General features: G+C 42.6%; 1 protein-coding gene across 2 annotated transcripts in view; it reads right to left on the bottom strand.

Moving 5' to 3' along the window:
• Positions 1-997: 997 nt before the first annotated feature.
• Positions 998-23,593, bottom strand: part of DYRK2 (dual specificity tyrosine phosphorylation regulated kinase 2) — a 46,010-nt gene continuing 23,414 nt past the window's right edge. The window contains exons 1-3 of one of the 2 annotated variants that reach the window (XM_082255431.1): positions 21,716-22,050; positions 21,384-21,493; positions 998-3,311 (exon numbers count right to left, since the gene is read on the bottom strand). In XM_082255431.1, coding sequence (XP_082111557.1) covers positions 1,710-3,311; positions 21,384-21,493; positions 21,716-21,761 — 1,758 coding nt within the window. In that variant the 5' untranslated portion in view covers positions 21,762-22,050 and the 3' untranslated portion in view covers positions 998-1,709. Of the gene's footprint in view, positions 3,312-21,383; positions 21,494-21,715; positions 22,051-23,593 lie in introns of those variants that run through there. The other variant, XM_082255432.1, reaches the window with a different exon arrangement.

Here is a 23,593-nt window from a genome sequence, read left to right on the forward strand (position 1 = left end):
AAAAAATGGCATTTCCCGGGTTCAATACCACTGCACCACACAAAATAGATATTTGGCTTACATTTACAAATAAAAATCTGAATAATTTGACTTTCCCATAAAAAGGAATAAAATTATCTAAAGAATATATTACCCAGACAGAGTTTCCTTCCTTGCGTGTAAAACAATGGTCCGGGGGCAAGATACGGCCCTTTGCTTGCTTTTATACAGCCTTTGACATTATTTTCATCCACCAATACCAAAAATAGGGCACAATTCATCACCACTGACACCAATGAAGGCGTACAATTCCTCCCAACGACAGGGCACAATTCCTTCCACATGCCAAAGATGGGGCACTATTCCTCTCAATGCCACCAAAGAAAATATGGGGCACTATTCCTCCCAATGCCACCAAAGAAAATATGGGGCACTATTCCTCCCAGTGCCACCAAAGATGGGGCACAATTCCTCCCAGTGCCACCAAAGATGGGACACAATTCCTCCCAATGCCACCAAAGATGGGACACAATTCCTCCCAATGCCACCAAAGATGGGACACAATTCCTCCCAATGCCACCAAAGATGGGACACAATTCCTCCCAATGCCACCAAAGATGGGACACAATTCCTCCCGACGCCACCAAAGATGGGACACAATTGCTCCCGACGCCACCAAAGATGGGACACAATTGCTCCCGACGCCACCAAAGATGGGAAACAATTCCTCTTAATGCCACCAAAGATGGGAAACAATTCCTCCCGACGCCACCAAAGATGGGACACAATTCCTTTGACTGACACCAAAGATGGTGCATGGTTTATTCCCACTGATGTCGGTACCTTTTCTACTCCCAATAACCACAGACCAGCCCCACTTAAGCCTGAGGGACAGTACACTTGCCCCTTTTTTTTTAGAAAGTTTGAAGACCCCTGGTGTAAAAAGTATGAGACCAGTATTTTATTTATTTATTTTTTTAATAATTTTTTTTTTAAATTACTGCTGTGACAAGCAGTGACATACACTCATCCTCAACCACCAATTGGATTTGAGATTTTAAAGGTCCACAAACAGCTGTGGCACATGTAGTAAGCGATCAGATACAAGCTTTAACTAGTCTGTACTCTCTACACTGCTGAAAGCCGATTTCTGGCTGTTTGACATAGTTTACTGCCAATAAATACCCTTTACTTTTTTTAAAAATCTTTACACATACTTCTACATCATTAACATGCTTAAAACACTTTACTCAACTGTATGAAGATATTCAAAGTATGTCAAATGCATACTGGGAATCTACGTCTTCATACCCAACATACATACAAGATACATCCACTTTGGCCAAGTCTACTTTGTAAAGTAATTCAGAATAGGGTGTGGAGCCGGTTTCTCAGAGCAATTACTTTAAAACGAATGGTTGGTAGCTAATCCTTCGGACACCAATAAATTAGGTTTAACAGTCAAGCAATAGACAGTGGCCAGCCACTGATTTTGACACATCCTAAACAAAGCCAATTAAAACTGATATGCCTAAAAAAGAACATCAAAAAAACTTAAAGCATCGTCCCCATTGTTTAAATACAAAATTGCATCCTTACTAAAAATTACAATGGCTGAACAGATAAAAGTATTGATATAAACTGAGCAATTAAAAATATTATGAACTTGAGCTGTATGCATAAGGCTCAGCAAGGTGTTAAAAGAAAAATAAAAGAAAAATGTTTATGAATCAGCTAACCAACTTTGGCAAAACGGTCCTTTGTTGAATATTTCCATTGGCATCAGTCATTTGGGCCAAATTATTTCTTAGTTTTGCAGCTGAGCCTGATGCAGGAGGTAACTTAGAGATTGAAGTTATAGCACCCGAGCTTTCGGTTATTCTTTTGGATGATGTCTTTTCTCCCGTTGGAGGCTTCGGCAATCGCCGACGTAGCCAGTGATGCCGTAAAGCTTGGCTGGGTGTCATGCGCAGAGCGGGATCCCACTCTAAACATTGCGATAGAAAATCAAGAAACAGGGGATCATCGCAGCCCTTTAAAGCAGTTACCCAGTCCCTACTCCCAGGAGGACCTCGTAATTTTCCTCTACGAGAGCGACCACCATTCAGTACCACAGATCCGTCTGGCAGGGTTGTAACAGTGCAATATCGAGGATAACCTTTGGAGCTGACAAAATTTTTGCCGCGTTTTGAAGAATCAAGTAGTTTTTGGGGTGGCATTCCCAGTAATTCGATCATACATGCCAATTGATCTCCTTCATCTTCTCCGGGTAAGAGTGGATAGCCAGTCAACAGTTCTGCTAGAATGCAGCCCAAGCTCCACATGTCAATAGGCATACCATAACGACCTCCAAGAATGACCTCTGGAGCTCGATAAAAGCGAGACTGGATATATGTGTAAACACGCTGATGTTCATAACAGCTAGATCCAAAGTCTATGACTTTTATACCACTTCTACCCTGTTGCTTCAATAAAATATTTTCCGGTTTAAGGTCACAGTGGATTATTCTGTTTTTGTGCAAAGCATCCAAGCACTGTAAGATTGAGTGCGCAAATTTGCGAACTAAAGGCAGACTGAAGCCTTGAAACTTGTTTTTCTTGATCAGCTCATAAAGGTTCATGCTTAGCAACTCAAACGTCATGCAGATATGATTGCGGAATGTGAAATTCTCCAGCATGTGGATGACATTCATGTTGTTATCTTTATCCTGCTTTTTTAGGTGTTCTAGAATTCTTATCTCTTCTGCCGCTTGTCGATGAAATCGTTTCTCATTCCTTACCATTTTTAAAGCCACGTGCTGATGGAGCTTGTGATCGTACGCCTTCACAACTTGGCCAAAGCTTCCTTTCCCAATAACCTTCAATACTTCATATCGGTATGCAACGTGATCATGTGGCACTTGCACATACGAACCTTGGTCATCATCATAACCACCATTATTAGGGCCACCAATTACACCTTGACGTTTCTTTGCATTTGGACCCAGGAAGTAGATCTCTGAATAGTTGAAAATTTCATGGTGCTCAAAAGCTGTTAGTTTTTGCATGTATTGCTTCATTGCTTGTTCTGGGGTTAATGAAGAGGGCTTTACTCTGGATGTCCCATCAGAAGACTTCAAAGAGCTGGAACTTCCTTGTCTCCGGTGTGTGCTTTCTAGTTGTCTTTCTGAAACAACAGGAAGCCCAGTCTTGCCAACATTAGTGAGTCCATTTGGTTGTGTTGTCAGTACTGTTCTTTTGTTGCTGTTGTCCTCAAACAACTGCTGCACCTGGATCTGTCCATGACTGCTAATGTGCAGATGTTCATTCATCGTGTGCTTATTGCCTCCAATCTGAAAAAATAAAATGTACAGCATTAATAAAGTAATGGGGAACAGTAACAATGTTTTCACATCTATCAATTGCAACAACCATCATCACAATGTATAGCAAAAACAGCTTGGCATTAAAGCAAATTTAAAAAAAAAGAAGCCTGCAAAAGAAGAGTAAAAAACCTACAAGATCTGCCATCAGTGACTCGAATGGCGCTTTTCCACTGCATGGAACTGAACGGTTCGGCTCGCTATTGTGCTTTTCCACAGCTGGTACCGCATGGTATGGTGTAGGAACGGTTCGGTACGGCGGTGCTTTTCCACTGCATGGAACCGAACGGTACGGCTCTCAAAAACAGTACCACCTCGATTGTGGTTCCAAGAGGTACCATACCCGGTATCATATCCCACAATCCTTTGCATGCAGTCACTACTAGCCACTGATTGGTCAGAGAACCCCACCCACTTAAAGCGGTTGTAAACCCAGGAAAAAAAAAAAAAAAAAAAAAAAACCCTGCAAGACAAAGGCATAATGAGCTAGTATGCATCGCATACTAGCTCATTATGAATTACTTACCTTAGAACGAAGCCCCGTCACGGACCCCCGGACACCGCTGTGGGAGCAGACATGACCCCACGGCATCTCTTCCGGGTTCGGCGGCTCCGGCGCTGTGATTGGCCGGAGCCGCGATGACGTCACTGCCGCGCATGCGCGCGGGAGCGATTTTCCGGCAAGCTGCCGGCAAGGGAAGCTGAAGGTCCGTCGGACCTTCAGAGCGCATGCGCCGCTCGTGCGAGCGGCTGCATGCACTGCAAATATCTCCTAAACCGTGCCAGGGATATTAATTGTACCTACAGGTAAGCCTTATCATAGGCTTACCTGTAGTTAAAAGTTAAAAAAATCGTGATACTACCACTTTAACTTTAGTACTACTTTAGTGGAAAAGCAAACCATACCGTACCGAACCGTTCCAACACCGTACCATGCGGTACAAGCAGTGGAAAAGCAAACCGGGCCAAGCCGGTACTTGCAGTGGAAAAGTGCCATAAGAATTGCTCTCTTACAAACCCTCACACACAGTTGGTTGGAATATTCATGACTCGACACTGCCTGGTGTGTCAGATGCCTGCATCCCCTGTACCATGCTGCTGTTTCACTGGGTACATACTATGGGGTTGATTTACTAAAACTGGAGTGTGCAAAATCTAGTACAGCTGCGTTTGGTGGCCAATCAGCTTCTAACTTCAGCTTGTTAAATTAGGCTTTGCCAAAAAAAAAAAAACTTGGAAGCGGATTGACTTCTATGCACAGCCGCAACAGATTTTGCACTCAAGTTTTAGTAAATTAACCCCAATGTTACTAGTGTTTCTCTACAGTGGTGCAAAGGCAATCAAGATGGAACCAAAGCAGGCATCAAGGGATACAGAAATTAGAGATGCATCAAAACAGATTAGGCTCTTTCACACGGCCGCTCCGATTTCTTCTTCCGCTCCGGCACTTTTTTTTTTTCCACGGACACGGATGACACTTGTGTCATCCGCTCCGTATGTCCGTATATCATCCCATCCGTTTGCGAATGATATAGGGACATAATGCATGTCTATGGGGATTGCGGATGTCAGCAGATGACACCGCTGACATCCGATTTTGCATCCGTTTCGTTTTTTTAACGGAAGAAAAATAAAAAACGTAACAGAACTGAAAGGACACAAATCGGATGTCAGAGGATGGTCATCTGCTGACATCAGCAATCCAATTGACATGCATTATGTCCGTATATCACCTGCAAACGGATGGGGTGATATACGGACATACGGAACGCCCGTGTGAAAGAGCCCATTAGCTGAAAACGTTTTTTTTTTCTGGCATTTTGCCAAGTGGAAAAAGGTGGGGATAATGGTGGCAAAAACGCTTGTGATTTTACTGCAATTTTACTGAGCTTATGGTGTGTTTTTCATAGGCCATGTGACTCAAAAACTGCATCAAAAACGTAGCAGGTGCGTTATCAATGCATTCTTACTGCGTTTTCAATGCATTTCAACGGCGAGGGGCATTTTTTATCTAGCCAAAAGTGCAGCAAGCAAGATTTTTAACACAACAGAAGTGCAACGGACCAGTTTGAAGACCTACATAGAATTTAGATGCATATTTCTTGCTATTAAAAAGGTGCCGATAATGGCCGACAAATTCATATTCTTTTAAATTATTGAAATGAATAAAATTAAAAAATAGTTGTTTTTTTTAAACATTGATAAAATACAGATATATTTTTAAAAACTGTCACTTTCGGGAAGTGCATCCTGAAAATTTTCGGTTTCGATACCAACATTTCCATTTGGTGCACCTCTAGCAGAAATGCAGCACATGCTGGATATTCCAGTGGCTGGTGTAGTTCCACCAGAAAGCAAAGATTTGAGTCACTGCTGGCAAGACCGGTATTACAATTTTTTTAAAGTACCAAAAGTCGCTTTAAGCGGGTTAACTGAAAACAGACTGAATGTGGGATATTTTCTTTCTTTCTTAAACCTCTAACAGATAATATATGATCAGAGTCTATTCATCTGCTACAAAGCCTCTCTGAAAAGGGCAGTGTCTATATTGTCAATAGAAGCTAATCAGATAACAGCTGTCCAAAGCAAGTTGCTGCAATGACTCTTTCAGCCATGGAGTACTCCTATCCTTAAAGGCATATTTCCATCTATGGCCTGATTTGGTCTTTGCAATTAAAAAACACAATACCTAAAATTATACCTATACTTTTATTATTATTAGAATGTATATTATATTTAAAAAGAGGTTTTCTGCAATCACTTGAAGGCTGGTCAAACCAAAATGAATATTAGGTGGTAGAGCCTAGCCAGCCTTCCGATATTTCATGGATACTTGGAGAGCAAGATCTCCTTACCATAATTACCTACTCTGTTATTTTCCACCTGGGAGTTTTAGGTGTTCCCACCCACGTCTTCATAAATAATCCAAAAAAAACACCCCGGGAACTCCTCATAATGACCACCGGCAGATAAAGCAGACTCAGAATCTCAAGTGGAGTCCGTAAAAAAAAAAAAAACAAAAAAAAATTACCAGTTGGTTTATCTCTACTGCAGCTTCCTAAAACAGACATATCCGTTTTGTGTACACTAAAGCAGGGTACACACTAGTAGAAAATCTGCCGAAAATTCCCGTCCAATGTGAAATTGTCCGATTTTCGCCTGGTGTGTACACAACTTTCAGCAGCCGATGCCGACATTTTCAACGAAAAAAAAACGGAGGGACAAACACCAAAATTTTTTTTCGTCCGTCCCCAGACGACCGATTTTCGTTTAATGTGTATGCAGTACGTCCGTGAAAAATCAGATACGAAAGACCGCGCATGATCTGAAGTTGCTGACAACCCGGAAGTCTAGGAACAAATGTGCCAAAAAAAAAAAATCGGACGAGAAATTTCGTGAACATTTATGCACTGTCGACTAAAAAACGGTAATGAATGCTGAGAAGACGGAGAAAAATCGGGAGGATATTTCGTCCGATTTTCATCAAGTGTGTACGGCCCTTAATCCTCTAACACTTAAGGCCTGTACACACGAGAAGAATCGGAAGTATAAATGTTTGTCCGATTGATCTGCCGATTTTCGGATTGTTGTATGGTGCTTCCGACAGCCGATTACGAAATTTCGTACGAGAAAAGCTGAATGTGCAGGTTAAAAAAAAAATTAAAAAAAAAAAAAAAAATCGTATGTGAAAACAACATCCGATTTTCATTTAATTAGCACAGTTTTTGTCCGAAAAAAAAAAAATCGTAAGAGCAACACTACACGTGCTTGGAAACTAAATTGTTTTGTATGTAATATTTAACACATGACATCACTTCTGAAGTTAAATTTGGTGGTACGAGAATTTTCATATGTTGAGATGTTCACTTTCCATACGAGACTAGCATGCAACAACAAAACGGACAAAACTTCATCTGATCGTGTGTACGAGGCTTTAGGCCGGGTACACATGGCCAAAATACGGGAGACATATTCGCCTAAAAAAATAAAATAAATAAAAATAGCCACAACGCGGCTTTGAAATCATGCGAGTTCATCTGAACTCAAGACGATTTGAAAGCCGCATTTCAGTCCAACTTCAGGGGCGACTTGAAAGACATCTGTGCGGGTTCATGCACACAAGTCTATTGAAATCTCCCCTATAGTCGCCAAAAGTAGTGCAGGAATTATTTTTGGAAAATTGGCGAAGCGCTGCAAAGTCAACGTCACACCAATTGGGACTCTCCTATAGCCTGCGATTTGACCGGTCAAAATCACACATCAAATCATGATGATGTGAATGGGAGGCTAAAGGCCCGTACACACGTGCAGATTGTCGGCCGAAAAGATTCGGCCGACGACCGATCGGGCGATTTTCGGCTTGTTAGTATAATGCTTCCGACAGCCGACAGTGCACTTTCAGCCGAACAGAATCTGTCGCGCAAGCATTAAAATTTTTGTATGCCGACACCAGAGCGGCCGATTGTTCGCCAGTCAGTACAGAATTCGGCCGACAGACAGCAGATTTGCAAGACTGGGCATGCTCAGAAAAGAAAAAACACAGGGAAAGTTAACCATCACATGACATCACTTCTGCAGTCGGCTGTTGTTGGCCGACAAAATTCGTGTGCAGTCTTTTGCACTTTTCAACAGACAAGACAGCCCTCGGACAAAAGACGGCCGATCGTTTGGCCGACGATCGGTACGTGTGTACGGGGCTTTAGGGTCCATGCACACTGGGCTTACAAAACGCTGCTTCTACAGGAGTTTTTCGTTTTGCCTGTAGATGTTATCCTGTGTGCCCATGCACATTAGGATGATGATTACAGGCAGAAAAAAAAAACCCTTCTGGTTTGAGAGAAGTTTTCTGATAGAAAAAAAATGCTGAAAGCTCCTAAACGCGTTTAAAAAAAAAAAATCTCTATAGGAGCATTTTTTTCTGCCAAAAGAACTGGCTTTTTTTTTTTTTTTTTTTTTTTTAAGCCCAGTGTGTATGGACCCTTAAGCTGGCCACAGACTGCTCAAATCTTGACTGGTTCAGCAGGACCTGGCCAAGTTGATCAACTTGAGTACAACAAGCCTGTCGGATTTTACATGCAATTATTGCTTGCGCCCGTTATAGCCACTAGCAATAATCCCTGTTCTCCTGATCAGGCCAGCTTCCCCCGCTGGGAAAACAATTCCCCCATTAAACACTGACCCGAGGTTGTGTTCTTCAGATGCAACATTCAAATCACTGTGCTTTGCCATGGAATTCTCATTTGCATTCAAATAACGTGTCAAATTCCATATCGATAAAAACGTATACATGTAGAAATTTCTTTTGAGCTTTTTTTTTCACATAAACATGAATTCAAAACACAAAAAGCCCAGAAAGATTATGTAACAGAAAATGAAAAGTGAAAGGGTCCTTTCACAGGAGTGTCACCAGTTCTGTCTGGAAAATGGATTAAAAAAAAATAAAAAAAAAAATTGATAAAGGCATGAGAGATATATATATATATATATATATATATATATATATATATATATATATATATATATATATACACACACACACACATTATAAAATATATATATATATATATATATATATATATATATATATATATATATATATATACATACCCACACACACACACACATATACACACACATATATACATACACACATCTTTAGTTCAGTTTTGTTTTAAACTTATCCATAGGTGCACAAAAGTATAGACAAAAAACGTACAGGCAATATCAATTTATATACGTAAATATGGACGCAAATCCTTGGTTTCTGCAGACATAAATGGACTCAGATTGAAAACAGACCAATGTGTTTACATTCACCTGCCCATAGACATACATTATGGTTCAGTCTGCATCGGCCTGAAAAACTGACAGACAGATCCATACTGAACACCTGTGAAAAAGGGTCCAAAAAAATAAATAAAAGAAGGTTACATTTATATTTTAGCAGTCTCCTAAAAAGTATCTTCTTACTAATTTTAGTCAGTTGGTGGATGAGTGAAGCTCTATTACAGCCAAGTGTCTTCTGACCCCAAATATTTCCTCACTGGAATGGCCTGGAACCCGTTCATAATCCTCAGTGCCATCACCTTATATAACCTGACATGTCACAGTAGTTTTGTCATCCTACCCATAAATGTGGAGCTTTGAGGCAGCAGAGATATAAATATGAAAATCCTTTTCATAATGAATAGGTTAAAAAGATATTGTGCTATAGTGGCTGGCTATATGAAACCACTTAGGCCTCAAGTATTACGGTGTTGGCCTGTTCTGTTTTTCCTTCCTAGCAACCAGTCAACTTTTCAACTTGCCATGACTAGAGTAGAGTAGTACCAGCATTGACTGGTAGCTAGGAGAAAACACAAACCGTCTTTCATTCAGACAATCCATTCATCGGGCCTTAGGCCAAAATACTGTCCTGGTTACATGGCTTTTGTGTGGCAACAAAAGTACCACAACTACATAAAGGTAGTGTACATTTTTCCCTGACAGGCATATCACAATAAGTCCAAATCACAGGTTTTATATTGAATATTGCATTTAAAATATAAAAAAAAAAAAAAAAAATGTAACCACTTGTCAACTGCCCGCTGCAGATATACTGTGGCAGGCTGGCTCGGCTGCACGAATCGCCGTTACCTGTATGGCAATCTGCAGGAGCGTTCCTGAGGGCTCGAGCCCCCATTAGCCAGCAGGGAAGCTGACTCACGGGGCCTGCAGCCGCGATTGTCGCCGGGCACACGTGATCCCCCCCCCCCAATGGAGAGAGAACAGCAGTCAGCTGTTGTAAACATGGCAGACCGTTGTTCTCTCAGGAATAAGCACAGAGCACCTGTGATCCTATTTAGGAACACAGGTCTCTGTTGATTCCACAAGCCCATCCCCCTCACAGTTATAAAACACCCCCTAGGCTCACACTTAAACCTTTGATGACCCCTGAGTTAAGCCCATCCCTGCCAGTGTCATTAGTACAGTAACCGTGCATATTTTTAGCACTGATTACTGTAGTAATGTCACTGGTCCCCCCAAAAATATCAGTTAGGAGTCCGATCTGTCCACCGCAATGTCGCAGTACCACTAAAAAAAAAAAATATCACTAATCACTGCTACCAGTAGTAGAAAAAAATAAATAAATAAAATAAAAATGACATATCTTTCCCCTAGTATGTAGACGTGACCAAGATACACTTATTGGGATTTTTTTTTTACCAAAAATATGTAGCAGAATACAAATTGGCCTAAAATGAAAAAAACATTTTTTTTTTTTTTTTATTGGGAAGGTTATAGGTTATACAGCAGAAAGTGATAAATTGTTTTTTTTTGTCCAGAATTGTTGATTTTTTTGTTTATAGTACAAAAAAATAAAAACTGCAGAGGTGATCAAGAACCACCAATAGAAAGCTCTATTTGTGGGGAGAAAAAAAAAAAAAGGACATCAATTTCATTAGGGTACAGCGTCGCATGACAGCGCAATTGTCCGTTAAAGCAAGGCGGTGCCGAATTGCAAAAAAATGACCTGGTCGTTAAGAGGGCAAAACCTTCCGGTCCAGAAGTGGTTAACAGGGTATTGAATGTATTCTGTACTATACGCTAGCAGGAAAGCACAGTAAGGGCTGATTCCCATCAGATGCAGTGGAACTGCGTTGCGCGCCTATTCCAGTGCAGTTCCACTATGACAAGACAAAGGCCTAGTCTCCTAGGCGTTGTGGTGGTGTGTGGGTATGTACAGTGTGCACTATTTTTTTTTTTTGTGAAGCGCTTGGCACCAATACGCATCGCATAGCAGCCAAGTAAAAACTTCATGAAATGTCTTTATGACATTTCAATAAAGTTTGTTAAAAAAAAAAAAAAAACAAAAAAAAAAAACAAACACAACAGCTTGTCCCTTCAGAAATTTTCGATCAGAAGGTCAGAATCGGCTGTAGAAAGTTATTACATGAAAATCGTACGCAAGTTCTTTGAACATTCTTGCTATTTTCTTACAGTATGTACGAGCCATGAGAGAAAAGCATGAATGAAGGAAGCAAAACAAAACTGAAATGGGAAAAAAAAGCTAGTCACCAGCAACAAAACAAGGACATCCCCTTATGAACAATATGTGGTGCGTGAACAAAACAAGGAAGTAAAAATGTCTGGAAGTCAGTCTCACTCACATCTGAAACGATTGCTTTTATTCATGAAAACAAGACAGACTTAAAGTGCTATAACTTTCAAATCAAGAACCATCCCAATGTGACAAATTCACTGGGTTAAACAAGAACTCCATTAACACCCACTACACAAATCAATTTAAAAGGGAGATTTATTATTTTCTTTTAATTAAAAAAAAAAAAATATTATATATGTTCACCTTTAAAAAGAAATAAATGCACACATTTTGTAGGGAAAAAAAAAATATGTGCATGTATTACAGGGAGTGCAGAATTATTAGGCAAATGAGCATTTTGACCACGTCCACATCATCCTCTTTATGCATGTTGTCTTACTCCAAGCTGTATAGGCTCGAAAGCCTACTACCAATTAAGCATATTAGGTGATGTGCATCTCTGTAATGAGAAGGGGTGTGGTCTAATGACATCAACACCCTATATCAGGTGTGCATAATTATTAGGCAACTTCCTTTCCTTGGGCAAAATGGGTCAAAAGAAGGACTTGACAGGCTCAGAAAAGTAAAAAATAGTGAGATATCTTGCAGAGGGATGCAGCACTCTTAAAATTGCAAAGCTTCTGAAGCGTGATCATCGAACAATCAAGCATTTCATTCAAAATAGTCAACAGGGTCGCAAGAAGCGTGTGGAAAAACCAAGGCGCAAAATAACAGCCCATGAACTGAGAAAAGTCAAGTGTGCAGCTGCCAAGATGCTACTTGCCACCAGTTTGGCCATATTTCAGAGCTGCAATATCACTGGAGTGCCCAAAAGCACAAGGTGTGCAATACTCAGAGACATGGCCAAGGTAAGAAAGGCTGAAAGACGACCACCACTGAATAAGACACACAAGCTGAAACGTCAAGACTGGGCCAAGAAATATCTCAAAGGTTTTATGGACTGATGAAATGAGAGTGAGTCTTGATGGGCCAGATGGATGGGCCCGTGGCTGGATTGGTAAAGGGCAGAGAGCTCCAGTCCGACTCAGACGCCAGCGAGGTGGAGTACTGGTTTGGGCTGGTATCATCAAAGATGAGCTTGTTGGGCCTTTTCGGGTCGAGGATGGAGTCAAGCTCAACTCCCAGTCCTACTGCCAGTTTCTGGAAGACACCTTCTTCAAGCAGTGGTACAGGAAGAAGTCTGCATCCTTCAAGAAAAACATGATTTTCATGCAGGACAATGCTCCATCACACGTGTCCAAGTACTCCACAGCGTGGCTGGCAAGAAAGGGTATAAAAGAAGAAAACCTAATGACATGGCCTCCTTGTTCACCTGATCTGAACCCCATTGAGAACCTGTGGTCCATCATCAAATGTGAGATTTACAAGGAGGGAAAACAGTACACCTCTCTGAACAGTGTCTGGGAGGCTGTGGTTGCTGCTGCACGCAATGTTGATGGTGAACAGATCAAAACACTGACGGAATCCATGGATGGCAGGCTTTTGAGTGTCCTTGCAAAGAAAGGTGGCTATATTGGTCACCGATTTGTTTTTGAATGTCAGAAATGTAGATTTGTGAATGTTGAGATGTTATACTGGTTTCACTGGTAAAAATAAATAATTGAAATGGGTATACTGTATATTTGATTTTTGTTAAGTTGCCTAATAATTATGCACAGTAATAGTCCCCTGCACACACAGATATCCCCCTAAAATAGCTAAAACTAAAAACAAACTAAAAACTACTTCCAAAAATAGTCAGCTTTGATATTAATGAGTTTTTTGGGTTCATATAGAACATAGTTGTTGTTCAGTAATAAAATTAATCCTCAAAAATACTAATTTGCCTAATAATTCTGCACTCCCTGTATATATTTTTCACAGGAGCCTGCAAAGCACTGCACCTGCAATCAGTGATATCGCAGTGGCAATGCCAGGCTCCTGCTGACTCTTCCTTCAGCTCGTGTCTGTCCCAAGATACGGGTTTTCAGTTGGAGTGCTGGAAGAAGTGTCAATTGAATATTAGTGCAGTGATCACCACACTTGTAGTCCATTGACAAATACAAATCTATTGGCCGCAGTGGCAGATGGGAATTGTAGTTCATTCATTCACAGCTCTATGTGATTGAATGACATGTCTGTGCAGGTGGTGCCACGCACAGTTGTGCCAGTCTCAAAAGTTACAGTGGCGGCATGGGAGAACAACCCCTGCTTGCGGTTGGGATGGGGGAATTTGTTTAGTTACATGAAGATTACACCCTAAATACCATTGTAATGGAACATGTTGCAAATGATGGAGTTAGCCTTTAATCACTTTTAGCTGTGTGCCCCCAATCCTCTAATTTAAAGCAGTTGTATACTAACCTAAAAAAAATGCATTGCATACTAGCTCATTATGAAATACTTACCTTAAAACAAAACCCCTACACGGTCACCCGATCACTGTTGAGGGAGCCGTCATGTTCCCTCGGCATCTCTTCCTGGTTCAGGGGCTCCAGCGCTGTGGGTGGCCGGAGCCACGATGACGTCACTCCCACGCATGTGCGCGGGAGTTACTTTCCGGCAAGGATCCGGCAAAGAGCTCTGAAGGTCCGATGGACCTTCAGAGCGCATGCGCTGCTGGTTTCAGCGGCTGCATGCAAGATGAATATCTCCTAAACCTGGTTTAGGAGATATTAATTATACCCTATATTATAGGCTTACCTGTAGGTAAAAAGGTAAGTGGAGTATACTACCACTTTAAGTCTAATCCTGGCACCCTTTTTCCTCTGTGCAATACAATCTTTACATACTCATTGATTGCTACACAAGTGTCAGGGTACTTCCATAAAATCCACAGGGAAACGCAGGAGGTCAAAACGCGTGTTGGAAATGGCGTTCTGCTGTCTACATTTAATTGATCAGCAAACACTCCCTGCGTTTTCATTATGCGTTACACTTTCTTTTTTCATTATGCGCCCTGCATCTTTGGTTTGGACAATAAGAACGGATTCCCTGCAGTGTTGTGGGCCTTGGAGGGCCGGCAATGCATGAAAACAAATTAAAAAGCACTATACATGCATGGACAGACTTCTACAGGCCTCACAATACATAAGAGTGCACACAAATGGACATGTCTCATTTTTCACTGTGCACATTTGTGAATGGTCTCATTGTGTAATGTGATCCATGACAAATCCGTTGTTTTGCGCATTAACAAGCTAAAACACCAAGGTGTGAACGGAGCCTAAATGTAAATGAGGGACCTAGAATTATTTTTATTATATATATATATATATTTAATTAAATTTCACTCTGGAATTTACAGTGAAACCCAATATTGCGCTATTGGGAAGGTTGGGGGGGGGGGGGGGGGGGGTTGGTTGTCCAGCAGATGGCACCCTGAGAGTCCTATAAGAGTGATCTTGCAGCTCCACAGCTGCCCAGATCACTTTTACTAATCGCCCTCAGGCCGCTGATAGGAATAGAAACGTGAGCTTGTTTTGACCCTTTCAAAGCCAGGACACATGGGCGTGTACACCCAAGGTCTTGTAAGAAACATGTAGTTAGGCTGCCATTGCTGTTAACCTCCAGAAAAATAAATTTTCCTGGTTATGCTGCTGATCCTCTGCTTTGAATACTTTGAAACACTAACTCAATTCAAAAAACGTAGATCAGGATTTCCAATAAAACTTGCTACAGATGTATAAAAGAGGATCAGAATAGAGCCAAACAACTAGAATTTTAGGAGGTTAATTGTAGCCTATGTATTTATTTCATGATGGAACATTTTGAGCGACCCCTATATCAAACACCCCTATATCAATATCAACAAAAGAGACGACATTTTTAAATATTAGAAGACATGCATATGTCTGCTACCAGTCTTCCCAATACTAATGTCTTATACTTCAAGATGTAGAACTGATTGGTTGGTGGGTGTTAAATGAACAGAGGGTATGCACCATGTACTTTGTGCAGAAATACAATTTTCCATTCATAAAAGAAGCAATCAATCAACAAAAGACATTCAGCGATCTTGCTCTTCTTCCAAAGGGTTCATGCAAGGTGAAAGCTCAGTACGCATAATCCCACTGAAAAGAATACACGGGCACCATAAATACTTACAAATGGAAATCAAAAGGCACAGTCTTCTCTTGTGTCATCAGAATACCAACAACCCCTACCCTATGTATGTATGTAGCCCTTGTCTGGTTACACAACCCCCCCAAAATCTATGTAACCAGACAAGGACTACATACATATGACAAGCCCTACAAGTCTATAACCAGAGGACTACATAATACATATGACAGCCCCTACAAGTCTATATAACCAGAGGACTACATCGTACATATGACAACCCCTACAAGTCTATATAACCAGAGGACTACATAATAGTACATATGACAACCCCTACAAGTCTATCACACACCACGATACAAATGTTATAAATTGAGTTGCAGTTCAGCGAGTAAAAAAAGTATTTGATCCCCAAGCAAAAACATGACATAGTACTTGGTGGAGAAACCCTTGTTGGTAAGCACAGAGGTAAGACATTTCTTGTAGTTGCTTACCAGATTTGCACACATCTCAGGAGGGATTTCAGTCCACTCTTTACAGATCTCCTCTAAATCCCTAAGGTTTCCTGGCTGTTGCTTGGCAACTCGAAGTCTCTGCTCCATCCATACATTTTCTATAGGACTATGGTCTGGTCCATGACCTTAAAGCAGAGTTCCAGCCTAAACACACACTCACCTGTCCAGCGATGCGGCCGCCCGAAGCCTCGATCTTCGCCATCTCTGCTCTGCGACACCGGCATCACTGGTGTGGGCACCCGGCTGTGACAGTTTTTGGCTTCACAGCCGGGTACGCACTGCGCATGCGTGAGTTGCGCTACACGTCGTGATTGGCCGGCAATCTTCTGGAACCTCTGACATGTCCCAGAAGATTGCAGGGAGGGAGGGGGAGAGGAGAACTCTGAGCGGAAGTGGGAGCGGGTACCTGTCAAAACTAGGTACCCGCCCCCCCCCCCCCCCAAAAAAAAGACATGCCAAATGTGGCATGTCAGGGGGTTAGAACTGCCTAAAGCGGAAGTTCCACTTTTGGGTGGAACTCCGCTTTAACATGCTTCTTTTTGAGCTACTCTTTTCTTGCCTGGTGGTAGGTTTTGGGTCATTCTCATGCTGGAAGACCCATCCCCGACCCATCTTCAGTGTTCTGGTAGAGGGAAGGTTCTTATCCAAGATTTTACAAAGGCCCCTCAATGCGGCAAAGTCAGATTATTTCCTTAGCGGAGAAACAGCTCCAAAGCATATTGTTTCCACCTCAGTGCTTGACTGTAGGGATAGTGTTCTTAGGGTCACGGTCAACATTTTTCTTCCTCCAAACACAGCAAGTCGAGGTAATGCCAGAGAGCTCAATTTTGGTCTCATCTGACCACAGCACTTCCTAATTCTTCCCTGAATCATTTAGATGTTCATTGGCAGACTTCAGACGGGCCTGTACATGTGCCTTCTTGAAGAGGGAGACCTTGCAGGCATTGCAGGATTTCAATCCATGGCGGCGTATTGTGTTACCAATGATTTGTTTAGTGACTATGGTCCCAACTGCCTTGATATCATTCACAAGCTCCTCCCATGCAGTTCTGGTCTGATCCCTCACTTTCCTCTTATGATCATCCTTACCCCATGAGGCGAAATCTTGCCTAGCGCTTCAGACCAAGGACGACTGAAAGTTATTTTAGATTTCTTTGATTTGCGAATAATTGCTCCAACAGCTGTCTCCTCCTCACTAAGCTTCTCGCTGATGGTCTTGTAGCCCATTTCAGCCTTGTGCAGGTCTACATTCTTGTCCCTAATGTCCATAATCGTGAGGTTTGAATGGAAGAAAGATTCTGTGGACAGGTTTCTTTTTATACACATAACAACTTGTCCTTAGGAGCACCTTCTTAAATTGAAGACTAATCTGTGTACCATATACTGTAGCCAGTCTGTGGGAGCCACAATTATTGTTGGTTGGTAGGGGATCAAATACTTATTTTCCTCACGGAACTGCAACTCAATTTATAACATTTGTAACATGTGATTTTTGGTTATGTTTCTATAATTAAAGATCCTTCATTTCTTTGTAAGTGGGCAAACTTACAAAATCTGCAGGGGGATCAAATAATTATTTTACCCACTGTACATATGACAACCTCTACAAGTCTATACAACCAGACAAGGGCTACATACACACATACATATATATATATATACACACATACATACATACATATACACACATACATATACACACATACACATATATACGACAACCCCTACATACCATGTGAGAACCTCTACAAGTCTACATAAACAAGATAAGCTTTCGCATAATTTTCAATTTTGCAGTCTGATACTATAGTGGTTTAAAATACATTTTTCTCATAAATCTTTACTCAGTAATGACAAAGTGAAAAACACAATTTTAGAAATGTCTATGAATTTATTAAAGAGAAACTGAAAAAACACATGTACAAGTATTCAGACCATTAGTACTCTTGAAGCACCTTCATCAGAAATGACAGTCTCGAGTCTTTTTGGGTATGACACAACAAGCTTTGCACACCTTGATTGGGGGTTGGATGTGGAGCGTCAGTGGACAGCCATTTTCAGGTCTCTCCAGAGATTTTCAATAGAGTTCAAGTCAGGGCTCTGACTGGGCCACTCTAGGACATTCACAGAGTTGCCCAGCTTAGGACTATTGTTATGTTGGAAAATTAACCTTTGGCCCAGTCTGAGGTCCTGAGAGCTGTGGAACAGGTTTTCAATGAGGCTATATCTGTACTTTGCTCCATTCAGCTTTCCTTAAACCCTGACCAGTCTCCTAGTCCCTGCTGATGAAAAACATCCCCACAGCATGATGCTGCCACCACCATGCTTCACTGTTGGGACGGTATTGGGCAGCTGATGAGCAGTGTCTGGTTTCCTCCAGACAGAACATTTTGAATTGTGGCCAAACAGTTTAATCTTGGTTTCATCAGAGCAGAGAATCTTGTTCCTCACAGTCCGAGTTCTTTATTGGCTTTTTTGCAAAATCCAGATGGGCTTTCATGTGTTTTGCACGGAGGAGAAACTTCCGTCTAGCCACTCTGCCATAAAGGCCAGATCAGTGGAGGGCTGCAGCGATGGTTATCTTTCTGGAACTTTGTCCCATCTACACAGGATCTTTGGAGCTCGGTCAGAGTGATCATTGGGTTCTTGGTCACATCCATTACAAAGGCTCATTTTGGCCAGGAGATGAGCTCTTGGAAGATTTCTGATTGTGCCAAGCTTCTGTTTGAGAATTACAGAGACCACCATGCTCTTGGTAACCTTCGGTAAAGCAGAATTTTGTTTCTTCTATCCTTCCCCAGATGGGTCTCTTGCAATAATCCTGTATCTGAGCTCTGAAGGCAGTTCCTTTGACCTCATGGTTTTTGCTCTGATACAGTATGCATTGTCAGCTGTGAGGTCTTTTATAGAGGGGTATGTGCCTTTCCAAATCACGTCCAATGAATGCATAAAATTTACCACGAGTGGATTCCAATCAATGTGTACAAACATCTCAGCAAAGATCAAGAGAAATGGAGACACCAGAGATACATTTCAAGAGTAAATAGCAAATGCTCGGAATACTTATGCTGATGCTATATTTCAGTTTTTCCTTTTTCATACATTTGCAAACATTCCTAAAATTATTTTTTCACTTTGCCATTATGGCGTACTGATTATTAATTAATACAAATGACTTTAAACCAATGTAGTATCAGGCTGCAAAATAAAATTGAATTGGGGGTCAGAATAGTTAATGAATGCACACTGTACATATGCCAACCTCTACAAATCTATAAACCCAGACAAGCTCTACATACATATGGACAACACCTGCAAGTCTATATAACCAGACAAGGGCTACATACACGACAACCCCTGCAAGTCTATATAACCAGACAAGGGCTACATACCTAGGACAACCCCTGCAAGCCTATGTAACCAGACAAGGGCTACATACATATGGACAACCCCTGCAAGCCTATGTAACCAGACAAGGGCTACATACATATGGACAACCCCTGCAAGCCTATATAACCAGACAAGGGCTACATACCTATGACAACCTCTACAATTCTATGCAACCAGACAAGGGCTACATACCTATGACAACCCCTGCAAGTCTATATAACCAGACAAGCGCTACATACCTATGGCAACCCCTGCAAGTCTATATAACCAGACAAGGGCTACATACCTATGACAACCTCTACAATTCTATATAACCAGACAAGGGCTACATACCTATGACAACCTCTACAATTCTATATAACCAGACAAGGGCTACATACCTATGACAACCCCTGCAAGCCTATATAACCAGACAAGGGCTACATACCTATGACAACACCTACAAGCCTATATAACCAGACAAGGGCTACATACCTATGACAGCCCCTGCAAGTCTATATAACCAGACAAGGGCTACATACCTATGACAACCCCTACAATTCTATGCAACCAGACAAGGGCTACATACCTATGACAACCCCTGCAAGTCTATATAACCAGACAAGGGCTACATATCTATGACAACCCCTGCAAGTCTATATAACCAGACAAGGGCTACATACCTATGACAACCCCTACAATTCTATGCAACCAGACAAGGGCTACATACCTATGACAACCCCTGCAAGTCTATATAACCAGACAAGGGCTACATACCTATGACAACCTCTACAATTCTATGCAACCAGACAAGGGCTACATACCTATGACAACCCCTGCAAGTCTATATAACCAGACAAGCGCTACATACCTATGACAACCCCTGCAAGCCTATATAACCAGACAAGGGCTACATACCTATGACAACCCCTGCAAGTCTATATAACCAGACAAGGGCTACATACCTATGACAACCCCTGCAAGTCTATATAACCAGACAAGGGCTACATACCTATGACAACCCCTGCAAGTCTATATAACCAGACAAGGGCTACATACCTATGACAACCCCTACAATTCTATGCAACCAGACAAGGGCTACATACCTATGACCACCCCTGCAAGCCTATATAACCAGACAAGGGCTACATACCTATGACAACCCCTGCAAGTCTATATAACCAGACAAGGGCTACATACCTATGACAACCTCTACAATTCTATGCAACCAGACATACGACAAGCTTGACAATTCTATATAACCAGACAAGGGCAACATACCTATGACAATCCTTTAAATTCTATGTAACCAAACAAAGGCTTCATAGATAAGACAACCTCCACAAGTCTATATAACCAGCCAAGGACTACATACACTTGACAACCCCTATCATTTCTTGCAACCACACAAACTCTACATACAAACGATAGTCCCTCTAATTCTATATAACCAGATAAGGGGGGTACATACCTATGGTGACCCCTACGAGTCTATACAACTGGGCACGCTCTACATACATACGACAACCCCTATAAATCTATGTAACCAGACACGCTCTACATACATATGACAACCTCTACATACAAATAACGACCCCTATAAATCTATGTAACCAGACACGCTCTACATACATGACAACCTCTACATACAAATAACAACACCTATAAATCTATGTAACCAGACACGCTCTACATACATGACAACCTCTACATACAAATAACAACACCTATAAATCTATGTAAGCAGACACGCTCTACATACATGACAACCTCTACATACAAATAACAACACCTATAAATCTATGTAAGCAGACACGCTCTACATACATATGGAAGAGTCAAGTATGTGAAAAAGGCCACAGATGTGTGCTAAATATAACCCATGTAATTAAGCGGCCGCTGTAAATAGCTTTAAAGACTATTAGAAATAAGGCGTAGTAATGAAAGTAAGGAAAGGCAGCCTGTGTCGGGGTGATGGAGTACATTGATGTGTATGTAGAATTGGGGTCTTACCGTGTTGGCTCTGAGGGGTGGCAATGAGACAGGCGATCCGGTGGCGGTGGCAGCAGATCTGGGTAATGCTGGCGATGGCTGGAGCTGGCTGGTCCCGTCACTTCCTCTGCCTGGAACACAAAGCAGGTCTGGGATTAGCCATGGACAATGTCTGGGGGGCACACTGGGTGCCCATACAAGTCCAGGCTCATCCTGCCATTGTCAGGGTAAACCCATGATCCAACATGACTCACACACGGCTTTGTTATTGGCCCCTGGGTACAGCCTTGTATAGGGCCCCCCCCGCCCCAGCACATTTAACCCCTGGCGGCCCGCATGCTCCCCACTCTTACCGGCCGGATGGATGGCCACGGCCGCCCCGGGTTTTCTGGTTAACATGGCGGATGAGGAGGGAGAGGCCAGAGGGGAGCTGGGATTTGAACTCCAGATCCAGGCTGTCGATCCCCCACCGTCTCCGCTCCCCGGCTTCTCCGATCAGAGCGGCAGCGCCCCGGCATCCCCGATCTTCGTCCCTCTCTCTCTCCCTGACACCACACGGGCGGCCCCGCTGCTTCCTCCGCTCCCAGGCGAGCACCCGAGGGAGTCAGTGTGGGAAGGGAGCGCAGGCCCCGCCCACAACCAATGCAATCCCCGCCCACAACCAAGTATTCCTCCGCCAGGCCCTTGTACCGGGTACAGCCGCCGAGCCGGGGGGAAGTGAAAGCGAGGCTGGAGCTGTGAGGAGAGTGCGGGCGGCGGCCACTAGTTCGGAGAGGGAGGAGACCCGTCTCCAGGTGACCAACACATCGCAAGCGGCTAGGGCGTTGCTAGGCAGCGAATAGATTTTCAGTTCACATATTTAGGAAGTGTGAAAGTGATGCGGTCGGGCGTTTTTTTTGTGTATTTAAAGGGTCGTAAAGCTGTATATCAGAGCAGAGAGCTGTTATGGGGGCATAAAGTTGTCACCACATCCCTTTAACACCGAACACAGGTTCTGGGGCTGATTAACCACTTCTGGACCAGAAGGTTTTACCCCCTTAATGACCAGGCCATTTTTTGCGATACAGCACTGACAATCGCGCAGTCGTGCAACATTGTACACAAATTAAATTATTGTCCTTTTTTCCCTTCAAATAGCGCTTTCTTTTAGTTTTATATTAGTTTTATTATCTTTAGTTATCTTGTTTTATTTAGTATTATTTATGTTATTTTTTACGCTATAAGGCCTCATGCACACTGGGCGTTTTTACAGCTGCTTTTATTAGGTCAGGCACTTTTTTTGCAGCTTAAAAATGTCCCTCCATGTTATTCTATGGGCTCATGCACACACAGGCTTTTAGGAGCTGTAAGTTAGGGTGACCAGAGACGTTCCCGGTTTCCAGGGACAGTCCCTGGATTGAGGACACTGTCCCCGGTCCAAGTCTGTCCCCGGATTCAGGGCCAGATTAATGTAGACCGGGCATCCAATGCTGGCTGAGAAACGGCCTGGTGGCTCAGATGCAGACGCCCCCTGCTGGACGATCTCACTGCTGCTCCTGCTGCTGTTCAGTGGAGGAGAGGCAGAGCCAAAAATTGACTATGTAGAGGGCTGAGAATGGGAGGTGAGCAGATGGGGGGGGGGGGGGGGGTCTGTTTGTACACAGGTGATGGCAGTGGGGAAGCAGGGGTCAGAGCTGATGCAGCTGCATGGAGAGATGGAGAGTTTAGCTGTGGGGGAAGGGATAAGAGGTGGCTGCAGAGATAATCTGTGAGAGAAGGGTGCAGAGGTGAGCTATGGATGTGGGGGCAGAAGTGTCCTCTGTGCATAGCAAACCTCTGAAACTTGCACTCTATGCCCAACACCCTCCTGTGTATTATGTAGTCCTGTGCCCAGCGCTCTGTGTATTATGCAGTCCTGTGCCCAGCGCTCTGTGTATTATGTAGTCCTGTGCCCAGCGCTCTGTATATTATGTAGTCCTGTACCCAGCGCTCTGTGTATTATGTAGTCCTGTGCCCAGCGCTCTATATATTATCACTATAAGTGGTTTAGGCGTTTTTAAGCTGTAAAAAAAAATACAGGGCCAGCTCGTTCTGGAGCAGCAGCATTAAGCTGTAAAAATGCCTGGCGGTGCTAAAGGCCGCATACAGCGTTAGGCCACGTCAGACATTTTTTAAGCTGTAGTAGTTGGATTTGAGGTTGGAAAATAGAAGAGGGCAGAGAAAGGCTGCTAAACGTGGGTAAACGCACATTA

Source organism: Pelophylax lessonae (assembly GCF_965119305.1).
Source record: "Pelophylax lessonae genome assembly, chromosome: 4".
In the NCBI taxonomy this organism is placed as follows: Eukaryota; Metazoa; Chordata; class Amphibia; order Anura; family Ranidae; genus Pelophylax; species Pelophylax lessonae.